The 17,569-nt window shown below is 36.0% G+C and overlaps 3 protein-coding genes across 8 annotated transcripts; all 3 read left to right on the forward strand.

Annotated features, from left to right (window-relative positions):
• The first annotated feature begins 1,868 nt into the window (after positions 1 to 1,868).
• LOC108842260 (3-isopropylmalate dehydrogenase, chloroplastic) lies at positions 1,869 to 4,156 on the forward strand. The gene is made up of 11 exons (XM_018615122.2): positions 1,869 to 2,132; positions 2,220 to 2,349; positions 2,439 to 2,550; positions 2,629 to 2,704; positions 2,800 to 2,888; positions 2,964 to 3,050; positions 3,136 to 3,252; positions 3,336 to 3,443; positions 3,528 to 3,581; positions 3,668 to 3,820; positions 3,945 to 4,156. Exons 1-11 carry the CDS (start codon positions 1,913 to 1,915, stop codon positions 4,017 to 4,019), a joined length of 1,221 nt encoding a protein of 406 aa, XP_018470624.1. The 5' UTR covers positions 1,869 to 1,912; the 3' UTR covers positions 4,020 to 4,156.
• A 50-nt stretch (positions 4,157 to 4,206) lies between these two features.
• Positions 4,207 to 7,214, forward strand: LOC108842257 (BRAP2 RING ZnF UBP domain-containing protein 2). The gene is made up of 12 exons (XM_018615114.2): positions 4,207 to 4,569; positions 4,665 to 4,780; positions 4,932 to 5,040; positions 5,133 to 5,256; positions 5,410 to 5,507; positions 5,598 to 5,704; positions 5,816 to 6,062; positions 6,154 to 6,207; positions 6,318 to 6,461; positions 6,541 to 6,605; positions 6,677 to 6,731; positions 6,807 to 7,214. Exons 1-12 carry the CDS (start codon positions 4,354 to 4,356, stop codon positions 6,978 to 6,980), a joined length of 1,509 nt encoding a protein of 502 aa, XP_018470616.2. The 5' UTR covers positions 4,207 to 4,353; the 3' UTR covers positions 6,981 to 7,214.
• Positions 7,215 to 7,239: 25 nt separating this feature from the next.
• LOC108842258 (F-box/LRR-repeat protein 14) lies at positions 7,240 to 9,332 on the forward strand. Of its 6 annotated transcripts, none has more exons than XM_018615119.2 (3): positions 7,276 to 7,333; positions 7,407 to 7,453; positions 7,794 to 9,332. In XM_018615119.2, the coding sequence occupies exons 2-3, from the start codon at positions 7,442 to 7,444 to the stop codon at positions 9,216 to 9,218; spliced, it is 1,437 nt and encodes a 478-aa protein (XP_018470621.1). In that variant the 5' UTR covers positions 7,276 to 7,333; positions 7,407 to 7,441; the 3' UTR covers positions 9,219 to 9,332. The 6 variants fall into 6 exon arrangements, with proteins under 6 accessions (XP_018470619.1, XP_018470621.1, XP_056849646.1 ...); XM_056993666.1 differs by having other exon boundaries at positions 7,277 to 7,333; positions 7,404 to 7,453; XM_018615115.2 differs by having other exon boundaries at positions 7,318 to 7,333; positions 7,407 to 7,560.
• Positions 9,333 to 17,569: the final 8,237 nt, after the last annotated feature.

Here is a 17,569-nt window from a genome sequence, read left to right on the forward strand (position 1 = left end):
GCCAGACAGCCAGACTTGAAGGACTTCTGCGTATTATCGTAGCTTCTTCAAAATCATTGTTAGACACTGATTACGAATTTGCCTATCAATGATTCGCACCATGCAATCCACTGGGACAGGTTGTGAACCATGCCTCCGGCTGTTCCTTTCCCTCCATATTGAGTATATCGCCGCTTGGAAGCTATAACGCAGTAGGAAGAGCTTCGTTGTGACGTGAGAATGATCTGCAAGAAGCACAAGAATGTCTTGCCAATGGTGTGTGAAACGAGATAGCAAGAGCTTCCCGAGTAGGCCCTTCTATAGTTCGTACGAGTAAGAGCATTCAAAAAATAAATGCTCTCGTGTTTCCAGATGTTGATTGCAGAGGATACAACTAGCATCAATGTTCATATTCCAGAGAAGCATTCGATCACCCGTTGTTAACCGGTTGTGGATTGCTAGCCAGGCTATAAAAGAATATTTTGGTGTCGAGTATGGGAACCAAATGCATTTATGCCAACTCACCTGCGGAGCAGAGTTCCGGATGAGATACCAAGTATTTCTGGTGCTGAAAACTGGCTTGAAAGTGTCCATACTATGCTTCCAAACAGGTACGTCGTTCCCGGTCTTCATCTTTTCTCGTTGCTTTTGCAAAGCCTCCTCTATTATAGTGTAGATATCACAGCAGCGATGGCGACGCGTGCGACGTTGAACTGCCGATGCAACAGTTGCACTAAGAGAGATCCCCATATCAATACATCCCCGATCACCTACCAAGTCCGAAAGGCGTCCCATATCCGACCATACATCAAACCAGAAGGATGTATCAAGCCCGTTCCTCAACAATATTTTATTAGGAATCATTTAAATAAATTTAACAGTCTTGTTTAAACAGATTTGCGTGACTGCAGATATGTATCACGACTGATCAATTCCTAATTACATTTCTCTCGCTGCTACTCTCTAGCTCAAACCCTTTTGCCTTGATATCTTTTTTTTTGTAAAGCACGACATCTTTTTCGGTTAACACCTCCTTATGTGTCATAGTTTGTAAAGATATGTCAAAATCTTCTTTCCATATATTTTCCAACTCTCATAACGGCTTAGATCACGTTTTTGGATCCTTCAAATTACTAAACCGGAGAAATCTTGTTTCTCAATATCTCAACCGAAACAAATTGATTTAGTCACTATACCGGTTTCAATCAGACACAAGACTTTGATTCTACGTACAATCTCTCCCTTTTCGTCTACACGAATCACCTCATTCATGAACATGTACACTTGAAGCAAACACAAGTCATAGCAGATGGATACTTCAATGTTAGCTCAAACCTGTGCCTGCAAAAACGCCACAAAGAGAATAGAAAAGGCAGTTTCAGATGTCTTGGACCGCAGATTCAGAACTCGTGACATTCACACTCCTGGAATTGTATGCTATTATCCTTCCTTTCTTTCTTCTTTTGGCTAACAAATATTGAATGTAAATGTTAAGCAACATGGTTTCTTGGACATATAATGGTAGGTTGCAAGAGAATGGGCGAGGAGATACTGAGATTCCTTGATGCTAGAGTCTATGCTTCAAACGGAAGTTTGGTTTAGCTGCAAAAAAGAAGAAGAACAAAACAGAGAATGACATTAAATAAAACTCGATGTTCGTTTGTATTTGCTAAATCGTTCAAGCAATATATTACTACTAAAATCACCATCTAGAGAAAAAAGAGTATAGGTACAACATACAACTCAAGGTTGGTGCCGGATGTAAATGTTATTAATTGATGATTTAAGCAGTTCCACTAATAATTAAGAAGTTTGGGGATCGATTATGAAAATAAAATAACTTGCAAAAAGGACCCATAAATGCAAAGACCTAAAAGTCTTCACTCACTCGCAATCCGAAACAAAGGCAATCAATCAACTTTTTATCCCTGAAATGGCGGCGGCTCTGCAGACAAACATCCGACCGGTCAAGTTTCCGGCAACGTTGAGAGCTCTCACCAAACAATCCTCTTCCGCACCCTTGAGAGTAAGATGCGCCGCTGCTTCCCCCGGAAAAAAGAGATACAACATCACTCTCCTTCCCGGCGACGGCATCGGTCCGGAGGTTATCTCCATAGCTAAAAATGTGCTTCAGCAAGCTGGTTCCTTGGAAGGTCTCTCTCATTAGGGATTAGATAAAAGAATCTGTGGGTTTTTGGGATTTTATTTGGATTCACTGGTCATTTTATAATGTTCATCAGGTCTGGAGTTTAGCTTCCAGGAAATGCCTGTAGGAGGAGCTGCTTTGGATTTGGTTGGAGTGCCTTTGCCTGAGGACACCATCTCCGCTGCTAAAGAATCAGATGCTATTCTTCTTGGAGCCATTGGAGGGTCTGTTACTTTCTCTCTTGTCCCACTAACGTCGGCTCTACTCTTTTTGTTGCTCCTGTCCTGTGTTGACAATGTTGCTGTGGTCTCAGGTACAAATGGGATAAGAATGAAAAACATCTCAAGCCTGAGACTGGTTTGCTTCAACTTCGGGCCGGTCTTAAAGTCTTTGCCAATCTCAGACCTGCTACAGTTCTTCCTCAGGCAATATTCTTCTTCCTTGGTAGCCTGTGGTTTTGTTTCCTGTGTGGAACTCAACGTATCAGTTTTTTTTTTTTTCAGTTGGTGGATGCTTCGACCTTGAAGAGAGAGGTTGCAGAAGGTGTTGATCTAATGGTTGTTAGGGAGCTTACTGGAGGTGATTGATTTAGACTCATCTTAAATTTCTTGTCTTTCTCGTTACCTAGTGGTCAGAGTATCTTTACAATATGTGATGATGTGTCGTTTAAACAGGTATTTACTTTGGAGTGCCAAGGGGCATTAAGACTAATGAAAATGGTGAGGAAGTTGGGTTTAATACCGAGGTCTATGCTGCTCACGAGGTACTCTATTCTTGTCTCTTTTGCTAAGTACTAAGAACAGTTGTAATAAATCAATTTTTTTTTAATGTTCCACAGATTGATAGAATTGCTCGTGTTGCCTTCGAGACTGCTCGGAAACGGCGTGGCAAGCTGTGTTCTGTTGACAAAGCTAATGTCTTGGATGTATGCTTTATCATTTCAGTTTTTTTCTCCAGATTCTTATGTGACACATAAAACACGTACTTTAATGCGATTTTATCTTACTCAGGCCTCGATCTTATGGAGGAGGCGAGTGACCGCATTGGCCGCTGAATATCCGGATGTTGAACTGTCACATATGTATGTCGACAATGCTGCGATGCAGCTCGTTCGTGATCCCAAACAGGTACACTTATATTGGGCCAAACTAGTCAGCATTAATTGGTGTTGTAAATTCTTACAATGGTTTTGGTCTTTTCTTAATTGCAGTTTGACACCATTGTCACAAACAACATTTTTGGGGATATATTATCTGATGAAGCGTCAATGATCACAGGAAGCATTGGCATGCTTCCCTCTGCTAGTCTCAGTGATTCGGTATGATATGGAATGATCTCATCTTTGAGTGTGCAGCAATATGATCACTTCTGAACAGCAAAAAAACTCTGCTATTTAATACAGGGACCTGGACTCTTTGAACCTATACATGGCTCCGCACCTGATATTGCTGGACAGGTCCTAACTCTATTTCTTTTCTTCCCCAATATCAAAACTACTATCTTTGCTATGCCAAAACTTCTCAGGTTCTTTGAATTTTTCAGGATAAAGCGAACCCGTTGGCAACCATCCTCAGCGCTGCGATGCTTCTGAAATACGGACTTGGAGAAGAAAAGGCAGCTAAGAGAATTGAAGACGCGGTGTTGGGTGCTCTGAACAAAGGATTCAGAACAGGAGACATCTACTCCGCAGGAACTGTAATTCTCTTGAACCATATTCTTATTAAAATGTTTCCTTTTGCTTTAAACGTTCATCAAAGTATACAAGCAGGCAACAAGAACCAATACTTATGTTTATCTTTCTGAAATGGTGTTGAATCAGAAACTTGTGGGGTGCAAGGAGATGGGAGAGGAGGTTCTGAAGTCAGTGGACTCCCATGTTCAAGCTTCTGTTTAATCATCTGTACAACTTTGAGGAGAATTTTCATTATTTTTCCAATAATAATAAGTGTTTGTACGCGAAGAGAATATCAGAGTCTCATCAGCCACAATGTATGTTATATTAGCGGGACGTATTTTGATCACATTGAAACTTTTGGCGTGTTTTTCTGTAAAATAACATCCTGGTGGAGTTACGACGAAAAATAAAATATATCCTGGTGGAGTCAATGACGTGTCAGAGTGTCATTGGATGATAAATATGTTGGGAGTGCGAGCGAGAGAGATCTCCGCAAGTAAATAAACGAAACTCTGTCTCTTTTTCTTCGGCGGCAAGTGTTCTAGTCAGTCTCATGATGATGCCCTCGACTTCAACCGTAATCGCCGGCGAAGAATTGACCGTTCCACCGTTGGCAAGTGTTTCCGGCGAATCGTCTCTCTCCGATATGACTCAGACTGTTCATTTTTCCTCTGGAAACCCTAGGATCGGTGAGACTCGCGGCGTTATGCACCTGTTTCCCGATGATGCCGTTTCGCCGTCGTCTTCTTCTTCCTCCTCGATTCTCCCTGTAATATCACTTCCTTTCGTAATTCAAATCCATCAATTACTTGGTTTGATTGAATCAATTTATCTCCGATTTTGAATCTGGAATAATGTTATTAGATTGGAAGGAACCCTCTCGTTTGCGTTCTTGGAGTGCCGAACCACATGACGTATGCAGATTTTTGCCAGTTCTGCGGCTCCTTCATCCAGCACATACTGGAGATGCGAACTGTGAGGTAAGAAGTTCGAATCTCTTCTTTTGCTAGATTACGATACAAGTGGAATCTTATCACCAAGTACTGTATGCTACTTGGTTCTGAAATGTTTACTTTTGATGAGGAGATTTAAAGATTGTTTGTTTATTTGCTTTTCATCTTATCTTTACAGGAACGATGGGATTGAAAATAGGTATAACATTTTGATAAGGTTTGATTCTCAAGAGTCTACCGATACATTCTACCAGCATTTTAGAGGGAAACGATTCAATTCTCTTGAGGTTTGATTTTGTTTTGAGACGCCCCTAAGGCTGGTCTGCAGTTACATTTTGTCTTTGTGATTGATGATTACCTGTTGCCAAATTATGTGCAGGATGATGTCTGTCGCCTGCTTTTTACTCTAGACGTTCAGTTTACCGGTTACAGTGGATCTATTGACCATACACAGCCTTCTTCTGCTGGCCCGATTGAGCAACCTACTTGCCCTGTTTGTCTTGGTAAGCTCTTAAAGTTTGATATGGTTTCCTCTGGCTCTTGAACTTTAGACTTTAGGTGATGGTGTTAAGATTGACAGTGTAGTTATTGTCATATGTTTTGCAATTAGTTTCGTTTTCTCCTTCAACCTTGTTTCATATTTGTTCATTTTTCAGAGAGATTGGACCAAGACACTGGTGGTATTCTCACAACTATGTGCAATCATTCCTTCCATTGTTCATGTATTTCTAATTGGCCAGATTCTTCTTGCCCAGTATGGCTTTTTTTCTTTCTCATTTTTCATGCCAATTTTCGGATCTTATGTCAATTTTCCCTAATTTGGTTTTGTTGTTTTTGTTTACAGGTTTGTCGATATTGCCAGCAGCAGCCTGAAAATTCAGTATGTTGTGTTTGCCAAACAACGGAGAATCTTTGGATGTGTGTTATTTGTGGGGTTGTTGGCTGTGGAAGGTATAGACTGCATTTTCTGCAATTAGCACGGAGTCTAGTGGCAATTATGTTCTGGTTCCCTTCTCGTCTGTACAAGGTTAATTGTTTCTCCTTGTTAATTACTCATTGAAGGTACAAGGGAGGACATGCCAGAACGCACTGGGAGGAGACGGATCATTGCTATTCACTTGAGCTTGAAACACAGCGTGTTTGGGATTATGCTGGTGACAATTATGTTCACCGGCTTATTCAATCCAAAACTGATGGCAAGTTAGTAGAGTTGAATTCTCACGGTAGTTTGAGCAAGGATGGTTGTGGAAGCTGTGAATATTCTGACAGTGGAATGACTGATGCTCTCTTGAACAGCAAAGTGGACATGGTAGTGCTTTTGTTTCATGTTCAATTTTAGAACTCTTAAGTTACTTTATTGCCGACTCTCTCTAAATTTTTTTTTCATTTTCAAACCACAGATTATCAGTGAGTACAACGAACTCCTCCAGGCACAACTAGAGAACCAAAAACAAGTAAGCACGTATACTCTTTGCATTTCTTGTCTCCACAACTACTTGTCTTTCATTTTTCTGATTTTTTTTTTGTTTCCCTTGTGTTTTTTCATCGTTTCCTCTCCCGTTAGTATTTTGAAAAATTGCTACAAAATGTTAAAGAGGAAACGGAACAGAAAGTCTCAGAAGCTGCGAGCAAGGCAATAAGCCAGAGACTGCAGAAGCTGCAAGCCAGACGTGACAGATGTTTCAAAGAGAAGCAATTTCTTGAAGATGTGAGTATACATATATAGGTTTTGTGCAGAGGAAATTTTTTCAGTAGAGGACTGACTTGTTGTTCTCGCTTATTTGTAGTTGAACGAAAATCTGATGAAAAATAAGGACGTATGGGGCACCAAGATTACCGAAATGGAAGAAAGGTATGTTGCATGAGGAACTAAGGATTGAATTGTTTATTCCTCATTTGATGAAACTGAGGTTGGATTTGTAGGGAGAAGAAGGCGGTTCAGGTGAAGGATGAAAAGATTGAGCGCTTGGAAGAACAGGTAAAGAAACATGTATACAACCTGCTGTGTCATATAAAGACATAATTACTAAATGTGTTTAATTGAGACTAACAGCTAGGAAAGCTAATGGCCCAAATGGATGGTGGTGAGAGTGAAGGATCAGAGTTAAAGGAGGAGGTCAAGGACGGTACAGTGCTACCCATATCAACCAATAGTACTACCACTTCCTCTGGGTCTGAGAAAGTTAAACATGCGAGTAAAAACAAGAGTAACAGAAGAAATGGTTGAAGATCTCCCTAAGCTGCTAGTAGTAGAGACTTGGATGTTGAAGCATTCTATAGCTATTCGTGTTATGTTTGACGATAAAAAAAATCTGAGAGGAAGTGAAACTACGGTATCCTTATAAATAATACAAACGTTAACAATAGTAACAATCAAATATGAAATATTGTATTTGATTGACAAAGTAAAGCAGAGCTTGAAAATATATTCATCCGAGGGAATATATTTACTAAAAGGCAACTATTTGTTTTTATAATCTTAAAAGTAGTAGGAGGTAGTCCTTATCCAACCGACCGTCCTGGAGTGGGAATACAAAAAAAGGAGTTCCGTCGATGGATAAACAAACCCGTCCCTTTCAGGTTCGCACTTACCTTCTTCAACGTTGTTTCTGGTTAGATCATTCTTTTTCTTCTTCTGTTTTTTTTTCAGCAGCAAGACTAGTTTCAGGCCTGGAATCATCTCCTCCCATGTCTCCTTCGGTGATCTATCTGGAGTTTAGATTCTATATCTAGATTATTTCTTTATGCGCTGTGCTAGTTTTTTCAATTATAAGATATTTTCCTTTGAGATCACGCTTGAAAAAGAGGTCAACGCTAATTTTTATTTGTTGGACAATTTCATCTCTGTTCCTTTTTTTTTTAACTTTGAGTATACTTATGTGAGTAGGCATAATCTCTCTGTTCCATGGAAGTTCTGTCTTCTTAATATCATTATTCAAATGATAACTTTGTTTGTGCAATATCTATCGGTTATAAGACTAATTATCTTCTGTAAGGCTTCACTTCACATGTCTGTTTCTTTTTTCTTTTTTTTTAACAGATAGATCGTAAAGAGACAATGGATGAGTTGCCAGACCATTTAGTTTGGGACATCGTCAGGAACCTGCACAAAACCAATGACAGAAACTCTCTTTCACTCTCTTGCAAGCGTTTCTACTCTCTAGACAAGGAGCAAAGACACTCTCTCCGGATTGGCTGCGGTTTAGTTCCTGCACCACCCGATGCCTTGCTTTCTCTCTGCAGGAGGTTTCCTAATCTCTCCAAAGTAGAGATCGTATACTCTGGCTGGATGTCAAAACTTGGCAAACAACTTGACGATCAAGGCCTTCTTCTCCTCTCCACCAACTGCCATTCCCTCGACGATCTCACTCTTAGCTACTGCACTTTCATCACCGATGTTGGCATTCGTCACTTGTCGTCCTGTACAAAGCTCTCTTCGTTGAAGTTGAACTTCGCTCCGAGAATCACTGGTTGCGGCGTGTTGTCATTAGCTGTAGGGTGCAAGAAACTCGAGAGATTTCATCTCATTCGATGCTTAAACGTGGCGAGTGTGGAGTGGTTGGAGTATTTCGGAAAGCTTGAGGTTCTTGAAGAGCTTTGTATCAAGAACTGCAGAGGGGTTGGGGAAGGTGATTTAGTGAAGCTGGGAACTAGCTGGAGGAAGCTTCGAAGTTTGCAGTTCGAGGTAGATGCAAACTACAGGAACATGAAGGTTTATGATCAGTTAGCCGCGGAGCACTGTCGGAAACAGTTGGTTCCTTGTGATAATTTGGTGGAGCTTCGCCTTGTGAACTGCGTCGTAGCTCCAGGGAGAGGCCTCGCTAGTGTGCTTAGAAAGTGCAAGAACCTGGAGAAGCTTCATCTGGACATGTGTATCGGTGTCAGCGACTCGGACATCAAAGCATTGGTAGAGAAAGCTAAACACCTAAGGAGCATCTCATTGCGTGTTCCGTCTGATTTCACTCTGCCTCTCTTAAACAACGCGACCCTGAGATTAACCGATGAATGCCTCAGTGCCATAGCTCAGCACTGCTCAAACCTCGAATCATTCAAGGTCTCGTTCTCAGACGGTGAGTTTCCTTCCCTCTTCTCTTTCACCCTCCACGGGATAATCACTCTGATCCAGAAATGCCCCATTCGAGAGCTTTCTCTTGACCACGTGTGCTCTTTTAACGACGTGGGCATGGCGGCTCTGTGTTCAGCTCAGAATCTAGAGATCTTGGAGCTTGTACACTGTCAGGAAGTGAGCGACGAGGGGTTGGTTCTGGTGAGCCAGTTTCCCTCCCTCACTGTGTTGAAACTATCTAAGTGTTTGGGAGTCACAGACGATGGACTTAGAGCACTTGCTAAGACTCGCAAACTGGAGTTGCTTGTGGTTGAAGATTGTCCTCAGGTTTCAAGAAAAGGTGTTAACGGTGCTGCAACGTCTGTATCTTTTAGGCAAGACTTGTCATGGATGTATTGAGATCACATCATTCGCTTTATATCATATACATGTACATATTACTCTTGTTTCTTAAGTGTGAAATGTTCGCCCTTGGTGCACGATGCAGGTATGCGACGTAAACTGTGTAGGCTATACAGTTGCATGACCACTGTTTCTTTTTCCTCCCCGGCAAGTTATTAAAGGAAAATCAATTTTAGATAATATCTTAAACTGCAATTTATTTACAAGCATGTTATTTCTGACTGAAAGTTACTTTCAGCTTCCTTTAACATATACCCACTCATTACTAGAGAATTTACAATTACGGTCATTACTAGAGAATTTACAATTACGGTCACTGGTCTTATTTTGAAAGAAGAGTGAGTTAACATATAAGACACATTTTTCTCATTTTTAACATGATAAGGCACATTGTGCTGGAGACACACTTTCTCCATATCCACAACTTGTTTTATGACTAACCTATCCTCCGCTGTGTGAAGAGAGACTAAGAAGACGCTGGATGAAAAGAAGTTGGATGAAAAGAAGATTTGTTAGTGTTTTATTAATGTATGTTTTACTCATTTATAGTTTATTTTATTTTTTTCTCTAATTTTAAGTTATATTTGAGAAATATATTTATGCAGTAAATTTTATTTTTTTATTCTCTATAGTTTGATATCCACTTTGATATATTTTTTTTGTTATATTTCAAAAGGTACAAATAAAAAATGTGGATGAAAGAATTGTGGATACAATTCTCAAAAACAAATTTTGGAAACATCCAACTATTATGAGTCCTCTTGATATGAATCTAATAAACACCATCCAATTGTTGTGATTGATCTTGCTACAAAAAAAATAATGTTTTTTTATCGGTTTGTTGTTGTAATATTTTATATGTGGTTGTGGATGCCTTATTTGTGGACAACATATTATTTTGTTAATCTCACCAAAAAGGAAGAAAAAGAAGATTTTAGACATCAACTCTTGTTAACAAAAGAATACATGGAGTTGTGGACATGTAAATCATGTGGATAAGACTCATGTGGATAAGAGAAGAAAAACCTAAACATAGACATGTAAAAACGGTATGTATAGACTCATGTGAATGCTTTTGTGTCCATGTAAAAATGTTATGGTTGCTCACATTTGTAGATGGAAAAAAATGGATAAACATTATTTGAATGGACAACATTATATGGACAGCTCTCTCTTAAAATCATCCATGGACAAGATAGCATCCACATCTCTTGAAGTCATCCATGGACAAGACTACGAGGGAGCAAACAGCTTTGGAGCTCGTCAACTCTCTAAAACTCCAGCCACGGCAGATTCTGAACTCATCCACGGCGGATCTCGAACTCGCCCACAGCCGATCCCGAGCTCACCCATCTCGGCGGTGGTTCTGGTTCACGCGACGCCGTGGATTTCTTCTTTGCCGTGGATTTTTTCTTCGCCTTCGATTGCAAAGGTTCTGAAATTTGGAGCATGAAAGACAATAAACCGTCGAGATTCAAGACTAACATCAAAAACAACCTTTTGTAGGGTAAAAGAGTAAACGGCGAAGGCTCTAACCTGGTGAGTTTTGCGGTGGGTCTGGTTTCCGAGATGCTGGATTTCTTCTTTGCTTTGGATTTCGTCATCGACAGAGATGGGATCTCCGATGGGATTTCGCCGTGGATCTCTGACGGGATCGAAGAATATACACACATCAAATCAGGGTAAAAACTCTGTCGGGAACGAAAGCGTTTCTTCTTTTGGTTTGAGAGAGATTTAAAAATTAGAGTTGAATTAGTAAAGTGGATCTTGTTTTGAATTAAAGCGTTTCTCCTTTTTATTTTGTATATCCCTACAGATAAATGAATAATAAAAAAAGGAAACCATGGTTAACTATTTCTGGTTAGGTTAGTTTGATGTGGTCAAAATTAAGGGTATGAAAGACAATAAACATGCCTAAAGTGCCTCACCAGCGGGAAGTGTCTGATTGTGGTATTCATAAGACAAAAAGTGTCTTAGAGAGTAAAAAAATCTTGAAATAAAACGTCGTCGAAAATTATACACATGCATATTGTATGGTTTTATAATATTTATCATCTAGTCTTTCTGACAAAGGTTATAAATCTACAGTCCCATGTGAATTTATCGCAAATATTTAGGCCGAAATTGATCAAACATATATCCAATTGAACCTTTTTGTTTCTGTTTCTCTAAAAATGGAAGTTTGAATCTTTGTTGTTTTCGTTTCTCTAAAAAATAGAGATTTCATAATGGTTAATCTACTAATTTAAGCAACATATAAATTTTTATTAAAATAATTGTTAAAGAAATAGAAAGATGTCCATGTACCATGAAAGAAGTTTATAGTAGATTAATGCAGTTAGAAAATTTTAAATGACTTTAATGAATATAAACTTTAATATATAGAGAAATTAATAAAAAAATATATTATCGTAGGGGTTAACCTACAAATTTTGAAAAATTCAATAAATAAAAAATTCTTGTTTAAATTCATAGTTGCATCCCTTATTGATATATGATGATGGTCAAAGAGGTTTAGAACCTTTTTTGTCTCAATTTCTCTCAAGAATGAAATTTTCATAGTGGTATGTCCAATGATTTATACAGCATATGAAGTTTACTAACTTAGTTGATAAAAAATTAGAACGATGCCCATGTACTATGAAAGAGTTTATCATACATTGATAAGAATGTATAATGTGATTTGAAAATTTTAAACAACACTAATGAGTATAAACTTAAAAATATAGAGCATTTAACCTAAAACTTAATATTTTTGTAGGGATTAACCCACATATTTTGAAAAAAATCAAAAATATAAAAATATTGGTTTAATGCATATTTTCATCATAAACTAACATATGATAGATGTCAAGGAGGTTTGGAACCTTTGTTGTTTTCGTTTCTCTGAAGAATAGAGATTTTATAGTGGTTAGTCTACTACTTTAAGCAAGATATAATTTTTTATTAAAATAATTGTTAAAAAAATAGAAAGATGTCCATGTACCATGGAAGAAAGTTTATAGTAGATTAATACAAATTTATAATGCAGTTAAATTTTTTTAAACAACTTTAATGAGTATAAACTTCAGCAAACAACTAGTTCACAGACCAGCAAACAAAAATCTTTTTACCAGTTCTACTAGTTATCCCGATCTTACGGTTGATCAACTTATTGATCCAGATTTGCGAATCTGGAATTCACAGGCAATCCGGACTTTAGTGGATCCACATGATATTAAGATTATAGAAAGTATACCACTAAGTAAGAGTCACATAGTGGATAGAGATGGATGGCACTATGCACAAAATAAAAAATATACGGTTAAATCTGGGTATCAAGTGGAACGGGTTTATCCTGATAAGGCAAAACCCTTAGCAATATTTGGACCGACTGTTGATTTAATCAAGGTGCATTGCTGGAAAATTCGTTGCCCACCAAAACTTAAATATTTCTTATGGCAACTGGTGTCAGGATCCGTGAGGAAGAATTTAAATGCCAGAGGGCTGTCGTGAGATCTATATTGCGATAGATGCGGAGCTCCAGAGGAATCAATTAATCATGTATTTTTTGAATGTCCTCCAGCGCACCAGGTTTGGGCAGTATCCCAGATTCCATCTAGCCCAAAAATATTTCATACTGAGTCCCTTTACACAAATATGGATTACTTATTTTGGAGAACTGTACCGAAATTGGAAGATCACCAGTTCGCATGGATATTATAGTACATTTGGAAAGGAAGAAACAATAAGGTTTTCGGTAATCTGGATATGGATCCCATGGATACTCTTAAACTTGCGGTAACAGAATCAATGCAACGGGAGGAGGCACCAATATTACCCACGATGGCGACATACCGACAAGAAGTGAGCTTACCATCCATCCAAGGACGCTGGTGTTTTATAGATGGATCTTGGAAGGATAATGAGATGTTTTCAGGACAAGGATGGTATAGTACTCTCGAAGGATTTGCGGGTCTAATGGGAGCAAGGAATGTAAGGGCTTCTCTCTCCCCTCTTCATTCTGAGGTGGAAGCATTAATTTGGGCAATGGAATATATGAGGAATTTGTATCAATTTCAGGTTCCGTTTGCAACAGATTGTTCTCAATTGGTTAAGATGGCATCCGAACCAGAAGAATGACCTGCTTTTGCAACTTATTTGACAGAGATAAAGACCTTGAAAGAGAACTTTCACAGCTCAGAGATAATTCATGTACCACACACGCAGAATTTAAAGGCCGATAGCTTAGCACGATGTGCTAGGAGACAACGTCCTTCGTCGTGCACATGGATGCAGAGCTACCAGTTTGGTTTACATAGTCCATATGAGTCTGTACAAGTCGATGACAAAAAAAAGTATAAACTTCATTATATAGAAAAATTAACAAAAAATTATATTTTTGTAGGGGTTAACCCACAAATTTTGAAAAAATTCAATAAATAAGTAAATCTTGTTTAAATTCATAGTTGCGTCCTTTATTGACATAGGATGATGGTCAGAGAGGTTTGAAACCTTTGTTGTCTCTATTTCTCTCAAGAATAAAATTTTCATAGTGGTAACTTCAGTGATTTAGGCAGCATATAAAGTTTTACTACCTTAATTGTTAAAAAATTAGAACGATGTCCATGTAACATGAAAAAGAGTTTATCATATATTGATAAGAATGTATAACATGATTAGGAAATTTTAAATAACACTAATGAGTATAAGCTTAAAAATATAGAGCATTTAATCTAAAACTCAATATTTTCGTACATGTTAACCCACATATTTTGAGAAAAAAATCAACAATATGAAAATATTGTTTAAGGCATATTTTCATCATAAGCTAACATATGATAGATGCCAAGGAGGATTAGAACATTTGTTGTATAATTTCATAGTTGCATCCCTTATTGACACACGATGATGGCCAAAGAGGTCTGAAACTTTTGTTGTTTCTCTCCAGAATAAAAATTTCATAGTGGTAAGTCCAATGCTTTAGGCAACATATGAAGTTTCACTGACTTAATTGTTTAAAAATTAGAACGATGTCCATGTACCATGAAAGAAAGTTTATCATACATATATAAGAATGTATAAAGTGATTAGAAAATTTTAAACAACACCAATGAATATAAGCTTAAAAATATAGAGCATTTAACCTAAAACTCAGTATTTTCGAAGGGGTTAACCCACATATTTTGAGAAAAATCAAAAATATGAAAATATTGTTTTAATGCATATTTTCATCATAAACTAACATATGATAGATGTCAAGGAGATTTGGAACCCTTGTTGTTTCCGTTTCTCTAAAGAATAGAGATTTCATAGTGGTTAGTCTACTAATTTAAGAAACATATAAATTTTTATTAAAATAATTGTTATAAAAATAGAAAGATGCCAATGTACCATGGAAGAAAGTTTATAGTAGATTAATACAAATTTATAATGCAGTTAGAAAATTTTAAACAACTTTAATGAGTATAAACTTCAGTATATAGATAAATTAACAAAAAATATATTTTCGTAGGGGTTAACCCACAAATTTTGAAAAAATTCAATAAACAAAAAAATCTTGTTTAAATTCATAGTTGCATCCTTTATTGACATAAGATGATGGTCAAAGAGGGTTGGAACCTTTGTTGTCTTGTCTCCATTTCTCTCAAGAATAAAACTTTCATAGTGGTAAGTCCAATGATTTAGGCAGCAATGAAATTTTACTGAACAGTTCAGTATATAGAGCATTTACCGAAAACTCAATATTTTTGAAGGGGTTAACCCACGGATTTTGAAAAAAATTCAAAAATATAAAAATCTGGTTTTAGTGTAAAGTTTCATCGAGCACTGACATTAGATGATGGTCAAAGAGTTTAGAACCTTTGTAGTCTCTGTTATTCTTGATAATGAAGATTTTATAATGCTAATTCCATTAATCTTGACAGTATATGAAATTTTACTAAACTAAATATTAAAAAATTAGAATGATTCCTATATACCATGAAGATAGTTTAGAATACATTAATTCAAATGTAGAATGTGATTTGAAATTATTTTTAAAAAGTAAAGAGTGTAAACTTCAGTGTAAAGAACATTTACCTAAAAATCAATATTTTTGAAGGGGTTAACCCACAAATTTTGGAATTTTTTTTTTAAATATGAAAATCTGGTTTCAGTGTTTAGTTTCATCGAGCAATAACATAAGATGATGGTCAAAGAGTTTAGAACATCTGTTGTCTCCGTTTCTCTAGATAATGAAGATTTTATAATGCTATTTCCATTAATCTAGGCAGTATATAACATTTTAGTAAACTAAATATTAAAAAATTAGAATGATACCTATATACCATGAAATATAGTTTAGAATTCATTAATTCAAATGTAGAATTTGGTTTGAAAATTTTAAACAAAAGTAAAAAGTATAAATTTCAGTATATAGAGCATTTACCAAAAACTCAATATTTTAGAAGGGATTAACCCACGGATTTGGAAAAATTTCAAAAAATGAAAATCTTGTTTTAGTGTATAGTTTCATCGAGCACTAACATAAGATGATGGTCAAAGAGTTTAGAACCTTTGCAGTCTCCGTTTCTCTAGATAATGAAGATTTTATAATGCTAATTCCACTAATCTCAGCAGTATATTAAATTTTAGTAAACTAAATATTAAAAAATAGAATGATTCCTATATACCATGAAAGATAGTTTAGAATACATTAATTCAAATCCAGAATGTGGTATGAAAATTTTAAACTAAAGTGTTGATTATAAAGTTCAGTATATAGACCATTTACCTAAAACTCATTATTTGAAAAGGGGTTAACCCACGAATTTCGGAAAATTTCAAAAAATATGAAAATATTGTTTTAGTGTATAGTTTCACCGAGCACTAACATAATATGATGGTCAAAGAGTTTAGAACCTCTGTTGTCTCTGTTTCTCTAGATAATGAAGATTTTATAATGCTAATTCCAATAATCTTAGCAGTATATTAAATTTTATTAAACTAAATATTAAAAAATTAAAATGATTCCTATATACCATGAAAGGTAGTTTAGAATACATTAATTTCAAATGTAGAATGTGGTTTGAAATTTTTAAACAAAAGTAAAGAGTATAAATTTCAGTATATAGAGCATTTACCGAAAACTCATTATTTTAGAAGGGGTTAACCCATAGATTTTTGGAAAATTTTCAAAAACATGAAAATCTTGTTTTAGTGTATAGTTTCATCGAGCACTAACATAAGATGATGGTCAAAGAGTCTAGAACCTTTGTAGTCTTCGTTTCTCTAGATAATGAAGATTTTATAATGCTAATTCCACTAATCTAGGTAGTATATAAAATTCTAGTAAAACTAAATATTAAAAAATTAGAATGATTTCTATATATCATGAAAGATAGTTTATAATACATTAATTCAAATGTAGAATGTGGTATGAAATTTTTAAACAAAAGTGAAGAGTATAAATTTCAGTAAATAGAGCATTTACCGAAAAATCAATATTTTTGAAAGGGCTAACCCACAGATTTTGGAAAAAAATTCAAAAATATGAAAATCTGGTTTTAGTAGATAGTTTCATCGAGCACTATCATAAGACGATGGTCAAAAGTTTAGAACCTCTATTGTCTCCGTTTCTCTAGATAATGAAGATTTTATAATGCTAATTCCACTAATCTTAGCAGTATACCAAATTTTGTTAAACTAAATATTAAAAAATTAGAATGATTCTTATATACCTTGAAAGGTAGTTTAGAATACATTAATTCAAATGTAGAATGTGGTTTGAGATTTTTAAACAAAAGTAAAGAGTATAAATTTCAGTATATAGTACATTTACCGAAAACTCAATATTTTAAAAGGGGTTAACCCACAGATTTTGGATTAATTTCAAAAATATCAAAATATGATTTTAATATATAGTTTCAACAAGCACTAACATAAGATAATGGTCAAAGAGTTTAGAACCTTTGTAGTCTCTGTTTCTCTAGATAATAAAGATTTTATAAAGCTAATTCCACTAATCTAGGCAGTATATAAAATTCTAGTAAACTAAATATTAAAAAATTAGAATGATTCCTATATATCATGAAAGATAGTTTATAATACATTAATTCAAATTTTAGAATGTGGTATGAAATTTTTAAACTAAAGCGAAGAGTATAAATTTCAGTATGTAGAGCATTTACCGAAAACTCATTATTTTAGAAGGGGTTAACCCACAGATTTTGGAAAATTTCAAAAGTATGAAAATCTTGTAGTGTATAGTTTCATCGAGCACTAACATAAGATGATGGTCAAGAGTTTAGAACCTTTGTAGTCTCTGTTTCTGTAGATAATAAAAGATTTTATAATGCTAATTCCACTAATTTAGGTAGTATATAAAA

Source organism: Raphanus sativus, chromosome 2 (assembly GCF_000801105.2).
Source record: "Raphanus sativus cultivar WK10039 chromosome 2, ASM80110v3, whole genome shotgun sequence".
Classification (NCBI taxonomy): domain Eukaryota; kingdom Viridiplantae; phylum Streptophyta; class Magnoliopsida; order Brassicales; family Brassicaceae; genus Raphanus; species Raphanus sativus.

What these genes read in the sequence shown, in the direction of transcription:
- LOC108842258 (XM_056993660.1), top strand. Translation starts at nt 7,307, where the DNA reads ATGGATAAACAAACCCGTCCCTTTCAGGTTCGCACTTACCTTCTTCAA. An exon ending in CTCCTCCCATGTCTCCTTCG is followed by an intron (nt 7,454 to 7,793) that starts GTGATCTATCTG and finishes TTTTTTTAACAG; the next exon opens with ATAGATCGTAAAGAGACAAT.
- LOC108842257 (XM_018615114.2), top strand. Translation starts at nt 4,354, where the DNA reads ATGATGATGCCCTCGACTTCAACCGTAATCGCCGGCGAAGAATTGACC. An exon ending in TACTTGCCCTGTTTGTCTTG is followed by an intron (nt 5,257 to 5,409) that starts GTAAGCTCTTAA and finishes TTCATTTTTCAG; the next exon opens with AGAGATTGGACCAAGACACT. An exon ending in TTGAGCGCTTGGAAGAACAG is followed by an intron (nt 6,732 to 6,806) that starts GTAAAGAAACAT and finishes TGAGACTAACAG; the next exon opens with CTAGGAAAGCTAATGGCCCA.
- LOC108842260 (XM_018615122.2), top strand. Translation starts at nt 1,913, where the DNA reads ATGGCGGCGGCTCTGCAGACAAACATCCGACCGGTCAAGTTTCCGGCA. An exon ending in CTGCTACAGTTCTTCCTCAG is followed by an intron (nt 2,551 to 2,628) that starts GCAATATTCTTC and finishes TTTTTTTTTCAG; the next exon opens with TTGGTGGATGCTTCGACCTT. An exon ending in AGGTCTATGCTGCTCACGAG is followed by an intron (nt 2,889 to 2,963) that starts GTACTCTATTCT and finishes AATGTTCCACAG; the next exon opens with ATTGATAGAATTGCTCGTGT.